This window comes from Moschus berezovskii, chromosome 5 (assembly GCF_049115385.1).
Source record: "Moschus berezovskii isolate FMDL1 chromosome 5, NW_MosBer_1.0, whole genome shotgun sequence".
Taxonomy (NCBI): domain Eukaryota; kingdom Metazoa; phylum Chordata; class Mammalia; order Artiodactyla; family Moschidae; genus Moschus; species Moschus berezovskii.
This window is the reverse complement of record NC_142464.1, coordinates 69615801-69630407: the sequence shown is the minus strand read 5'-3', so window position 1 is coordinate 69630407 and position 14607 is coordinate 69615801. Positions and strand designations below refer to the sequence as shown.

General features: G+C 42.8%; 1 protein-coding gene across 23 annotated transcripts in view; it reads right to left on the bottom strand.

The window, feature by feature from the left end:
- Window positions 1-14607, bottom strand: part of LIMCH1 (LIM and calponin homology domains 1) — a 367162-nt gene that overhangs the window by 55592 nt on the left and 296963 nt on the right. For 16 of the 23 annotated variants that reach the window (XM_055435132.2, XM_055435131.2, XM_055435134.2 and 13 more), the window contains 5 exons: window positions 13776-14108; window positions 11857-11975; window positions 11660-11771; window positions 6470-6505; window positions 1038-1164 (listed from right to left, as the gene is read on the bottom strand). In XM_055435132.2, the coding sequence (XP_055291107.2) occupies window positions 1038-1164; window positions 6470-6505; window positions 11660-11771; window positions 11857-11975; window positions 13776-14108 (727 nt within the window). The remainder of the gene's footprint in view (window positions 1-1037; window positions 1165-6469; window positions 6506-11659; window positions 11772-11856; window positions 11976-13775; window positions 14109-14607) is intronic. The other 7 variants (XM_088836309.1, XM_088836313.1, XM_088836310.1 and 4 more) reach the window with 2 other exon arrangements.

Genomic DNA, 14607 nt, shown 5'->3' with positions numbered 1-14607 from the left:
CCGTATGTCCTAAGTCATCTGATCCTTATGACAACCTCACCACAAATCCTATGGGCAATTAGAGCCTAATGAGAAAGAGTTTGGATTCTGGAGTCAGACAGGTGGGCATGTGGCTATAGGAAAGAATCCCAGCTCCATCTCTTCCATGCTTTGGAATCTCAAGTATGTTCCTTAGCCTCTCTGTACCTCAGTTTCCTCATCTCCAAAACAGAAATGATAATGATACCTACTCTTGCAAGCTCGTTGTGAGGGTGAAATGAGGTATTGCACGTCAGGTGCCAGGCACATAGTAAGTGCTTGGTATCTCATAGACATAATCATTATCACAATTTGTTGACTTTGGAAAAGTTCACTAATTGACTAAGGATAGAGTCAAACCTGCAGTGACTACCTCGGAGTGCTCTGTGAGGATGAGATGAAACAGTCCACTGTCCCTTGTTTCATACTGATCTTCAAGTTCCTTCCCTGCCCTAGCTCTCTGCGCTCAGCACACAGACAATCCCAAGGCCCCCATTAGGCCCTGGTGCCATCCTCGATCTCTTATGCACTAGCTGTGTGACTCTGGACAAGTTACTTCACTGCTCTGGGACTCCTCTGTTGGACTGAGGACAGTAATATCTACACTTGCTAGCATACTGAGTTACTGAGAGGATTCAAGAACGATTAACTGCAAGGCACTCAGAACAGTACCTGTTACTGGCATGCTTTCAATGTTGGCAGTTATCATTGTTGTCATCATCATCATCAAACTCAGAACACAGTGCATCCTTGATTTGGCATCCCATGCTAGTTGCCTCCCGCCCGCTTCCCTCTGCTTTCTGGCCAAACTTCAGCAAGGGTACTTTCCTTGATTCCCACATGGTTGGTGTTCACTGTTTGAAGTCTTCTCTGCCCCCCGCCCCCCACCGCTTCTTCTGCACGGCTTTCCAGCCCGAGGCTCCCACCCAATCTGATTCTGATTCTCTGCTCCAAAGGGCCTCTTGCCCAGCGGGCAGCGCAGTCTCCCCACTGCCTACGGCCTCGGCCCCAGCACTCACATCCTGCCATTTGTCATCCTCTTCCCGCAGCTGGCTGTTTATCAGTTGCAGCTGCTCCTGGCGGGCCCTGCTGTGCGGCTGCACCGCGGACTCCTCCTCACACCGCATGTCAAACATACTCGTGCTCCTGCGCGTGGAGAGAGCAGACAACGAGTGGACAGAGGTGAGCACCCCTCCCACCTCTGCGCACTTGGGGCGTCCCGCCGCATGAGGGCGCTACCGCGCATGGAAAACACTCCTTTTCCCTCCGCAGGCTAAGGCAGCCACGTGGTCTGCAATCTGTTCCTCCCTCAGCCGGCAGCAGCGGGCATGCTAGGAGCCTCAGCTCTTCTTTCGAAGCAGAAGCCAAAATGTGACCATCTTTGTCTTCAGTGATGGCTGAATCAGTCAATTAATTTTATACGTTGGGGCCAAGATATGTTTAAACTAAGAGGTTTGAAAAAGGTATCTGAAGCTCTGAGCTGGTCTCATTTATAAATGTATTAGAAAATAAAATTAAGAGCATTAACATGTATAACTTGGAGAGAATTTGTGGGGAAGGAGGATGCCGTCCCCTGAAGTGAAAATTTAATTGCAGTAAATGCTTCTTTGTGTAGGGCTGGCTTAAATGCTTTCTTCATTAACAGGCAATTTCTCCATTAAAAAAGTGATATACAGCTTTAATCTAAGGTACCACTGTTTCATGTCGTATTTTCTGAATTTTGGATGCATCCAACAACTATGCATAAATGATACATATGTTTGTTGTGGTTTATTCCTATGTCCTGTAAAACTGTAAATCTGTAGTATGTTGATGGCATCTTGAAATCAAGAAAATAAGGTATTTTATGGTAAGGTTAAGGGCGAAATATAAAAATCAGCGTATACTTTATATCCTGAAATTCTCACAATGGTTTCACTTTATTTTTGACAGGATACCTCTGAATATACTCTTTTAAAAGCAAAAGAATTTGGAAAGCAAATTTTAAGAACCTTTAGGCTGTTCATATAATTGATATATTCTGCAGGAGCTTATTAAATGTTGGGTAAGACCATAGGGCTTTTTCTGCAATGCTTATTATAGATCTTTGTTACAGCGAAAGCTGAAGCAGCAAGATGAAAACAGAAATAAAAACCAAAGCAAAATCTTCCTTTTCTTTTTTTTTCCTCTCAAAGAAATGACTAGCTCTGGGACCAAGTGGGTTATAAAGCGCCCAACAAGTGGAGGGCCCTTTAAGAACAGAAGACTGTGACAGTCCATTTTTTGAAGCCAGCTTAACACAAAGAAAAAGAAGAGCCATGCACCAAGACACTAACTAATTCCAGACATCATCAGTGATATCCAAAATAGTTATCTCCATGGTCAGACAAAGCACAGCAGGAGCATCGCTGGATGCCAGGGGTTCCTTAGCAGGCGGCTTTCTGGAAGGAGAAGACAATCCCAAAGCAATGGCTGCCCACGTTCATTTCAGTTGGCTCAAATATGAATGTATGAGTGCCTCTCCCCTCTCTTTAGATGTTGGACAATTTGAGTCTGACCAAAGAGAGTGAAAACTGAAGACTGTACTTTAATCTGTTTCTAATAATCCGACTGCGTAGGACTTTCTTTGATCCAAGGCTTCTATTTGCATGGATATGACACACTACTGCGTGGAGCTGTCCACAAATTCAGGGCACTGTGTTGCTTGTGGTAACTGTGTCTTCCTGGAAGATAAACTGCAGTCCTCTAAAGAGAGGAGGGACTTTGTCACCTATTTTATGCTGCTTATTAATGTGGTGTAAGGAAAATTTAGGAATTTGCAGAGTTAGGTAGAAAAGTCTAATCCATGGTTTTTAAACTTCATGGATCATAATGCCCTCAAACAACCCTTCCAGAAAGGGACCCAAACTCATCCCATCTTCCTTTCAGAGTTTAAAAAAAAAAACTTAACTCTAAATGTATCAAATTCAGCCTGTTTCTCTTTCAAGGCAATTTATAGGCTTTGTGAAGGTCTTGGAAGACATAAACCCCTCTCAGCTGGGACTCTATTGTAATCTACTAAAATAGATGGCAGATTATGGGAGAGAAAGGCGGTCCTTTCCTTCAATTTTGCCATCTGTAATTTTTAAAGGGCAGGATTTTGGTTTAGGTCACACTGATGGCCATAGGGCAAAGTCTTCTTCTGGGACCCCAGTAAGAAAATAGCAGGCTTCTCCAGCATTTGAGAACTGCTTATCTCACTTGATCGGCATGGAGAGGGTGGGAGCAAGGCCTTCAGAACTGCCTTCTTCTGTCCCAGGTTCCTATTTCTGTTTCTACCATGAAGTTCTAACTACCATAGCCCGAATGTGGCCAAAAGCTGGTTAGTGAAATAAAAAGAGAAACTTTACTTTTTTTTGTTGTTAGAGATTTTTTTTTCTTTAAAAAGCAACACCAGCAAAAGAGAAGTAATAAAAAACTATGAGCAATACCTTTAAGCCATTTCAAAAAAGGAAGCAAGCTGAGGACTGATAATAGTAGAAAATGAGCTGAGTCACCATTCAGAAAACGTTCCCTCATTCAGAGATTGGACAGCCTCCAAAATGAAGCAGTGCATGTCGAGGGATGGGGTGGGGGACCCTGGTGGCGCTAGTGGTAAACAACCTGCCTGCCAATGCAGGAGACATAAAGAGATGTGGGCTCAATCCCTAGGTCGGGAAGAGTCCCTGGAGGAGGGCATGGCAACCCACTCCAGTATTCTCACTTGGAAAATCCCATGGACAGAAGAGCCTGGCAGACTATAGTCCACAGAGTTGCAAAGACTCAGACATAACTGAAGCGATTTAGTAGAGCACAATACATCAAGGGACCTTAGAGAGGTCTAGGTTCCACCATATTAACAGGACTTGTACCAAACTATGCTTCCCAGCAGAACAAGCCATGCTCTTGGGCTAATGGGAACAGGGCCCCTGGCTGCAAAGCCCAGGTGCCTCTCCCTGCAGTGGGTTGGCATTTCTTAGGGCCAGGATTAAAGTACCTCCAGGGGAGCCTGGAAATTGTTTCTGGACCAAGTCTAAGGTAAGGGAATTAAGAGCAAAATGGCCCCGGGCTCTCACAGTTTCCAGGCTCCATGGTGGGGACCATTGGGAGAGGAGGTATGTGGAAGCGAAGAGAAGGGCAAGAAGGTGAAACTAAATCCATGGAAACATTCTTGGCTTGCCAGGAGGCGGAAATTTTTGTTTGCCTGTGTGGTAGGTCTGCCCCTGACCTGCATTCTCCTTAAAGGGCACATCTTTTTTTGATTGGGCTGCATTTTAAGAATGTGTCAATTATGAATAAATAGAGCCTGTGCCAACAGTGGGCTGTAAAGATTCTGAAAAAGGGAGATAGTGGGGAAAAAAACGAAACGTATTATAGATTTCTATTTAAAAAAAAAGCTCCTGACATAATTTTTTTTTCTTATCCACTTGATCACTTGATTTCATATAAATTATGTCTATTCCAAGAAGGAAATTCAACCCTTTAGATGTTCCTAGATAAGACGCCTGGAAAAGAAGCTCCTTATACTCTTCCTGGATCACAAGCTGCTTTTTTTTTTTTTTGTAAATTTAGAGGTGTCTGTGATTCATGGGGTCGCGGAGAGTCGGACACGACTGAGCGACTGAACTGAACTGAACCCCCACTTGGTTTAAAAAATCATTTACTTTTCCTGTGGGTGAGGTTTCATATTCAGGTACAGGCAGCATTCAAAAGCTCTTTAATGTAGCTCCTTTTCTTTCAGCTTTCAGGGTTTTTGAGAGATCTGTATTAGGCAAATTGCACAGCAGCTTTGCAATGATGAAGAGTAAATCCATTCTATCAAAATGTTTTTGCTAACCAAATCAAAGTAGTGTTTTGCCTATCAATCTTATATAATCCTCCTTTCAGGGAATGTTAAATACTGCCACTGTAGATTTTAAAAGCAATCACCAGGGCTCAATTTTATAGACTACTTAACTCCATGCAGTCAGTCAAGCTCCGGCTGAATTTAGTTCTGAGACATGAATGTTCCGTGTGTCAGGCCACAAAGCAATCATACATCACACATCGGAAACTGATCTCCTTGGCACTCGAGTCAGACTGCTTAGAGCTAAAAGTACAGACTAAGCTGGCATCTTGAACACAAACATGGAAAAAAAGCACAATTCAAATACCGTAGATGTGTGGCCTGACTGCAGTCACTGGTGGAAATGATATTTGTTCTACACTGTTACTTGGATTCCTCACACAGTGGCTCGAAACTATGGCTCAGGCCAGGAAGACAGTCAGGGGGAATGTTGGGGTTCACTCTTAGAATGGCCTAGACTCCCACAAGGCCACAAAACACCTCTCCCAGAGGACAGACATCAGGCTTAGCGGGCCACTGGTGTTGCAGTGAGATATTGATCATGTTTCTTAAATCTGAGCAAGCTGCTGCTGCTGCTGCTAAGTCACTTCAGTCGTGTTCGACTCTGTGCGACCCCATAGACGGCAGCCCACCAGGCTCCCCCGTCCCTGGGACTCTCCAGGCAAGAATACTGGAGTGGGTTGCCATTTCCTTCTCCAATGCGTGAAAGTGAAGTTGCTTAGTCGTGTCCAACTCTTCCCGACCCCATGGACTGCAGCCTACCAGGCTCCTCCGTCCATGGGATTTTCCAGGCAAGAGTACTGGAGTGGGGAGCCATTGCCTTCTCCGCTGAGCAAGCTAACCTTCTGCAAAGAAAACTTCTGTCTTGGCTATCAGTTTCAGAATGCTCTGCCTATGTGGAATCTGTTTTTGAAATGGAGTCAATGTGGTCACCGATGGGAGACAGTAGATACATCTCATATTCAGATGTGAGGCTGGGTATGGGCAATGCATCTCTGGGAGGAACAGAAAACAAAGAGAGGCAACCCAAGTCATGTTGTACATCTTGACCCCTGGCTGTGCCATGGAACATGAACGAAACCCCAGCATTTTGGGCTCAGGCGTCCCACAGTTTATATTACTCCAACCTGGGAGGAACTTGGGCTTCTGAATCTATCATTAGTGGTTTAGAATTTAGAATTTATTTTCTTAGCTTAAAAAAGAAATGTGTCTTTGAGAATGACTGCTGCACAGCTAAGCCTTCACATATCAAGGATTCACTGCAAAGCACAGAAGAGCCTTTTAACAATTCCATGGTTCAGAAGAGGTTCCAACTTCCAAACCCTAACAAGAACAACTTTCACATGCCTCATCTATGAAAAGCAAATGTTAAGTTTTAAGCAGCAGCTGCGTATTAGAATCATGCTTAAGTGGCTTTTTCATTCATCTCTCCTGCACAGAACATATGTTTTGCATTCCAATTTCAAGGGCTTCTCTGAGGCTGCAGAGAACAGTCAGTTAGCTCTTCAGTCCACTGTTACATTAACTGCGTTTCAATTAGTGGTGAGTACTGGAAGCATGCAGTTTAGGCTACAATTAATGTATTCCTATGAATACAAAACAACTTACTCTGCGTCGTCAGACACAGGAGTTCTCGGTCCGTATCTATAAGACCAAATCCAAAATTAGAGGATTGGCAAGACAGAAGGTTAACACTGTAACCAAGCTGGAAATAAAAACTACAAGTGAAATGTACATGTGCCAAACCTTTTTTGCTGATCATACTGGAAGAAAAGTGTCATTATACAATTATCAATATTCACTAATGGCTAAAAATGAAAGCAAAGTCTTGACATTTCTGAAGAATGCAAAATTTGTAGGAAAACCCAAAGAGGAAATAAAAATATCTCTCCATGTTACCCACAAAGAAAGAAATCGTTCAATATAAACACAAAAAGGCTTAGGTGCAACCCACAATGTTTAGAGAAGACAGCTTTGAAAAAACCAAATGTGTATTACCGTCATTCACAAACGGCTGAACTGGTTTTTGCCTTTCTGTGTAGAGTAATGGGCTGTAATGGACACCCAGCATAGAAGCACATGCTTACTGACCCTTTCCCTGATGTGTTAATGCATTTGCACAAATAACATCAAAGAGTGTTTCTGAAGTTTTCTGAAAGCAAACCAGAACTCCAACCAGAACCCCAATCAGTGCCTTCCGCATGCATTTGACAAAACCCACAATTCCTAGAAAACTGGCAGCCTTAATCAAAACCAGACATGGATGATATTCCATAACTTGAAAAAGCAAAGTTTTTTTTTTTTTTAAAACAATCTTTTATATTCTTCTGATTATTTAGAGCTACAAAGTTGCACCTTCTTTAATATGGGCATTTTAAGTTTTAATGTATCTGATAAAACAAAGAAAAAGGTCAAATTAGAAAAAAAAACTAGAATATTACAAGGGCATATTTAAGCACATTTAAAAAAAGTAGCTCCCACAAGTGACTATTTCTGGAAAGGGGAATTTTAAGAGAAGGTTCTTACCTATGCCCTGAAAGGCAATTTATTCATGCATTCTGATGGTGGACAGACTTATTTGAGCAAAGAAAAAAAATGTCAGGCTTTCAGTCCAAAATATTAAATTTGGGGGTTTTCAGCAAAAACTACCTGATCCTATGTTCAGTTTCATAACAATGTAGGGGGAAGGGAGTAATTTCTAAAGATCTCTCCCTATGATCTTAGAGAAAAAACTCCAAACACATTGGTGTACACACACAGACAAAGGCATCTCTCTGATGCCTTTATTACCCTGTAACAGTATGAATTCATTAATAACTATTTTCGCGCACAGTGAGGGCAACCACACCAGTGAAAGACTAATAAGAGTTTCAGTTGAAATGGCCAAAAGCAAGAAAAGGAAAGCGTTCATGGATGTTTTTCTTCTGGAAGTAAGACCCATTTTCTGTTTCTCTGGCGGATAGTTTTAGAAGGTGCTTAAATTTGACTTAATACATTCAGTTTTCCAAAACCATCTCCACATGGAGGCAGATGAATTCCTTCACACCAAGAAAGAGTATATGAACAGTGTAAATTCCACCCAGAATTAACAGTGTTAATTCTCAAGCCTGGATAAATGTTTCCCAGTTCACTAGTAGGCCTACTGGAATAGACATTTGAATATAGCGTTTTCTAAATTATCTATGGAAATAAGCAGAGAAGTTATTCCTAATGGATGGTTAATCTAGACGTGATCAATCGATAGTTGGTGTTTTTCTGTTGATTTGAATATTTTAATCAATGTTTTACTGAAGTAAACTATACATACAGAAAGTGCACAGACCATACACACACACACGTTGATGAATCTTCACAAACCACAAATCAGCACTGAGCTTTGTGCTGTGTAAACAGAAGCATACAGTATGTACTCTTCTGAGTCTGGCTTCCTTATTAGCACATTTCGCTTATGAGGTTCAGCTATGTTGTTGCATGCAGGATATATTAGAATTTAAATTGCTTCTACACAAAATACTCAGCAGCATTTCATGAAGACCTCTGCCAACAAATGTTGATTAACCCTTCAATGCAAGGTCCACGAGAGTAGGGATTTTTCTTTGGGGGTTCCTTGAATAGTGACCAGACCAGGCCCTCCATAATACTAAATCCTTATTGGATACTCAGGAAATTTAAAAGAACAGTGCAGTCTCTGAAGATAACCTTCATTTATATACTTCTGGCTTTAAGACATTTCCTCTCAAACTAATTTATTAGCTTTAAGAAGGAACCAATTTAATTGCTAACAGAATTGCCTTTGCTGTTATGAAGAAGATAATTAGAGTTTGGGCTTCAAATGATTTTCTCAGTTGTTCTATGAAATACAGAAAAGAAAAGATGAGTTTTTAAAAAGCACTAATGAAGAGATTTAAAAAAAAATGCAAAGTAGGTAAGTCAACAGACTGTCACCTACAACACTGGCCAGACAAATCACAGTTGGTATAAGCATCCTACCAAAAACAAGCAATTAAAAAAGCTTAATTGTGAGGGTAGGGGTATTCAGAAAGATAAAAAAAGTACTTTCCTCACCTATTGATTGCATTTGTGTAGTTTTCAGCACAAATAAAACACTTCAGGATCAATGCTCAATGATGTTGTGAACTAGTGCAAACTTCATTTGAAGTGAGAAGGAAAAATGAGTTTACCTGTGATTTAAGACTATCCCCCAGCACCCAGCACAGTATTTTACACATAGCAATTACTCAATAAACACTTGTTGAAAGGAAACATGAATCCCCAAGGTGCGTGCCTGCTCCCTCACACAATTTTGTCACGGAGTTACTCTGACTTTGTCTCCTTATGCTCAAACCAGCCAGAGGGACAGAATACCAATGAAAAGGAAGTTGTCAGACCTCCAGTCTCCTCTGGTAACTCGGTAGGTAATGCACTGGCATGGGATGGCAGCTCCCTCTTCAGACAGAGCTGGGTTTGGATCTTGGCTCTGATTGCCAGCTGTGTGGACCCGGGCTTTGGTTTCTTTATTTCTTTTTTATTGGAGGGTAACTGCTTTACAATGTTGTGTTGGTTTCTGCCATACAACTTGGTCTCTCCCTGTAGAATACAGATGAAACTCCTCACTCTCCAAGGTTGTGTGGGGAGTAAATGGGCTGCCTAGAATGTATCCAGTAGGCAGCCCACAGGCCTCACTTCCTTCTCTCCTCTCTCGCTAACGGCTTCCCGCCAGCCTGCTGATGCAGCGCCCATCACCACATCAGGGCACCTGGGGACCGAGTGAGTGTGCTGGGCCGGGCAGTGCCTCGTCACCAACCTGCCCGCCCAGCTGGGACCCAGGTGTAACTTCTCTACTGCAGGCTTCCCAGGTGTGAACTGGAGCCAACAGGCATTCACCTGTGAATTCCCAGGAGAAGGTGAGCTGGTGAGAGCAGAAGCTCTTGGAAAGGGCGAGAACAGCTACCACCCCTGCTCCCCGAAACTAGCGCTACAAGAAGGCTCTCCCAGAAGCATTACGATTCAGAAGACTGTAAAATGCATGTTAAATCCAGGTGGTAATGATAGCTTGGCTATAAACTTGAAATTTGGAGATTAAGATTCTCTCTGCTCCCCACCTGACCTTCTGTCTCACTACCGCCAAAGTGAAGCAGAATTCTATCACTTCCTGTTTTATAGTGGAGCTTTAATTACGCTAAACGCTTCTTGCTCCTCTGCTCTACATGGATCTGGCAGACCACACTTTTCACAAGTCTATCACTCTTTCGAAATAACAGCAGAAGCTTCAACATATAGGATTTTAAAGTAGACCATGAAATCTCAGGATTACTACTGACCTATTTTTATTTTTTATGTGTATTTTATATTAAGAGTATGATTGATTTATAATATAGTGTCAGTTTCAGGTGTACAGCAGTGATCCAGTAATGCACATATTATCCTTTTTTTTCCACTGTTTTCCCATATTATCACAGAATATTGAGTAGAGTTTCCGGTACTATACTGTAGGTTCTTGCTGATTATCTTTTTTATATTTTCCCAGCATGCGTGTTAATCTGTCCATGGGATTCTCCAGGCAAGAATACTGGAGGGGCCTGCCATGCCCTCCTCCATATATATTCCCTACCTTCATTTTAAATCAAGTCATAGAATGGAATGAAAATTCTACCTCTAGAAATCACTATTTGATAATGTTAAAATTAAATTAATTTTATAAGTAATATATATCTTCTTTGGACTGGAAGACCCTCCTGGAATCAGAATGAAATCACGTAGACCAGAAAGAAGTTCAACTCCTTTACCTGATGACTTCCATGTGAGCTAGGAAGAAATAAGAACTTCCCATTTAGGCTGCCCACAAGATGGTAGTCAGAAAGAATGTTTAATAGGACAATTCACAACTTAACTATTGTTTCCACACCTGCTTACATGCAAGAGAGGAAAAAAAACCCTTGGTAGACTGGGCCAATCATTTAATCATTTTGTTTCTGCCAGCAATAGCAGGTAAGTGGCATTGATAAACCATAAAGCATTAATAACGTATTCAAAGCATGTATCAAGGCTCAGAATAGAGAAACAAAGTCAAAACAGCTTGGGATAAAATTTTGACCTCTTATCTTTTATTGGTGGACCCTTGGCAGATTCTTCCCAAATATGTTACTTTGCAAATGGAATTGGAAGGAACTGGTTTGTTGCATCCAATGTGACTAAGAGATATCCCAGTTCTCAGGTCATCATGTCATCTTTTTGTGAATCGTGCAATTTTCTTTGGCCTTTCAGTCCACTGTAGCTCCAGACAGGAGCTATTATCTTCTCTGATTTATCTTCTCTCTCTGAAGCCTCCCATTCAGAGGTCAGAGGATGTCAACTAGGGCATGTCAGTCCAGCCAGTGAAATAGCACTTACTGCTTAAGATGTTTTCAGTAGCATCACTCACTCGGCATTAACTCAAGACAGAAGAAGCCAATGTTCATGGAGGCAGCAGCTCACATAGCAACTGAGTATTAATACCAGGGACTTTCTTCATGCAACTAATACTTACATGGGAATGGGTTTCCCTTTTTGGTTTTCATGATTCCTGAGAATGAAATCTGGCCAGCACCCAACCATGTGCACAGGCTCAAATCTCTACCCAGCTGGGGGCGCTGAAAGCAGAACTCTGACCCTGGGATGGGAATGGGTACATTCCTTTAAGGGACTCTGCTCCATGCCACGTCACTCATCAAGTGCACACTGTGGCTTTAAGCTGTCTGGGGGGAGCCAAGAGCCACACACAGCAGATGCAGCACACCCTGATGCAGGCAAGGCGCTCACGGTGGCTGGCCACGCTCCTCGGATCTTTCGGCCTTTGGCACCAGCTCAGAATCTCCATGAGCAGCTCCTTCAGTCTCTTCTTTGCCATCCTGCCGCTGCTCTTTGCGTGTAACTAAAGCCAGATGGGACAGCTTTAGCGCTGGGAAGGAATTCACGTTAGAGGCCGTGGCCGCGCCTGTCATCCTCCACCTCCTCACCTTCCTCTGTCCTCCTGGGGCCCGTGCCCGCACTGAAGCTACGCTCCTCCTGGGACTCTGGCACGGGGGCCAGCCGAGAGACCCTTTTACAACAGTCATCTACATCAGAAGCCACTGTTCTGTTGGTGACAAGTAGCATTGGTAGCAAGAGAGAAGAGGAAAAAGAGTTAGGAAAGGAGACAGTGAAAGTCTTTGAGATGGAAAGGTTAAGAGAGAAAGTTTGGTTGCTATTCCAGAAGCTGGGTTAGTTAGGATCACATCCTCAGAACGGGATAATAGAATATAAACCCTAGCAAGGCCCTGAGAAAGTCAAAGAAGGCTGGCCTGACTCACCATGGAGCTGAGTGATGACCCCTTAGTAGTCAAGGGCTCAAGGGTGCATTTCATACTAATTTCTTACCTCTACCCGCTCCATGCCTGGTCCCCACTGGCCTCTGAATCTCCAGCAGTGACTTCTGGTATACCCAAGTTATTTATATTTATAGCCTCCTGTATGGTATCATCCACAAAGAAATCAAACCAAAGAAACTCCTCTGTATGTCACAGACGATCCACCGTGTGCTTTGAATATCAAGGACAAAGCATGGAGGAGACTGTCCTGAGCATTTCCTCCTGCCATGAAGGGCTTTGCTTTGCTCCCACCACGCAGGTGGGGTGGAGGTTCCTGGGAGAATCCAGAATCTTTTTTATTTCCTAACAGAAACTCAAATTTTAATAACATGTCTACATGGAAGAGACCCAGGAAAACTGAGGAGCTTACTAAAATTGCTGAAACCCTCACCTTAAATACCATCTTCAGCCAAAGACAAAAGAGGATGCGGGGATAGGAGTTTGGGACTTCAAACGGGAGGAAGGCAATTCACTTGGAGATGGCAGAGCAAATGTTTAGTAAATAAATGTTTGCTGGACTATGCAGAGACAGTGGGGTGCAGACTGGACTCTGACCTCTAAGTCACCCCTACCTCACCTAGTATACAGAGAATCTAGAATCTTATAAATGTCCTATGCTGTGCTTAGTCACTCAGTTGTGTCTGACTCTTTGCGACTTCATGGACTGTAGCCTATCAGGCTCCTCTGTCCATGGGGATTCTCCAGGTTAGAATACTGGAGTGGGTTGCGAAGCCCTCCTCCAGGGGATCTTCCCAACCCAGGGATCAAACTCAGGTCTCCCACATTGAGGGCGGATTCTTTACCATCTAAGCCCATACCTGCATAATGGAAGAAAGACCACGCCATAGATAGAACCGAATCCCCCAGAGAGGGCTTGGGAATTCACAGCTGGAAGCCCTCCGGTAAGAGTGAGGACTGGTGACAGGTCTACAAGCTCTTTTCCCAGTTGATTCCTCACAAATTTGAATGGTTACTCATCCAAGGAATCCTGACTCATAGAACCCTCAAAAGAGTCTTTCCACTTCAGTTCTGTTATATGTTTTTAAAAAGTAGAGGAGGAAGAGGTTTACTTTATTGTGTGTCTGCTTAGATATCCGAAATCTGAACTTATGATACCAATAACTATTTTTTCCTCCCTTATGGGACAGGAAGGAGGGAGCGTATAGGTAATCTAGATTTTTATCAACATATTTGTAGGAAAAACACAAAGGGTATCATTAAAACATCCCATCTAGTCTGTTCAGTGTTGCTGACGAATAAAATAGTGCTTAATGCGGCCAAGGGAAAAAGGGGCATTTGCCAAAATTATTGGCATTCCCAGGCGGTGATTCTGGTGACAACAGAATCAAAATAGATGTCTTTTAACTTCACACACATTTGCCCCCTGGGGTACTGACCTCCCTTCTCTGCTAACCAGCTAAAGAGCCTTTTGTCATCTCTGGGGGTTTCTTTAATGTGTGTCAGCGAACTCTTTACAAGCGGCCGTGATTCCCATGCAGACCTCCTTGCACATGTAATAGTGAAAATACCTGCAGTCATTCTGTGGCTTAAGCATGCGGTCTTCCATTAAGTTGGACGTGGCTGCTGAGGCAGCAGACACAGAGCCTGTGTGAGTCTTGCTGTCGTGACCGATGCCTTCCTCTGCATCCTCCCTTGGCCCCGCCCTGCCAATGCTGAGCCGCTTCCACGTCTGCTGATCTATCTCTGTCACTGGTCCAAAGTGCACGAACTTTTGCCTAGGGCTGCTGGAAGCTTTTTTATAGGCCCTTGCCTTGCGGCTGGCAAAGTCATCCCGGATGGCAGTTTCCACTTTAATTTCTGGTGAAGGCTCAGGGGCACACGTGTGCTCCACATCTCCATCCCTAGTCAGAACCGGAAATAAGTTCCAAAGGTTTCTAAGGTGAGTACAACCAAGGAAGAGTTTTTAAAATATAGTGGATGTATGAAAAATACTTGGATGGCTAAAGCAGAATTGCTTTTGCAGTAATCAATCAAATGAAGAAATGATCATTGCCTTGCCTGGGTAAATAGTGCTTCTACAGCTTTTAAAATATCACTTCCAATGCCATAAATGACAGCATAAGAAAATCTTAGGTACAATGAAATCATTAAAATGATTTAAAAGTCAAGTTTAAATCCCTTACAAATAAACAAGCCTACTGAGATAAGCATTCACAATAAGTCAGTTGAATTAAAAAGGATGTTTGTGGCTTGTAATTTTTAAGTATTAACAAGTTTTAACTCATGCAAAATACGCTCTGTCTTTTGAGAGGTATTTCTTTTTTCTGACCATGAAAATAAAGAGTGATAGAAGGATAAGTGTTTGATTTGCTCAGAGTTAAACGATACCACTGTTAGGGG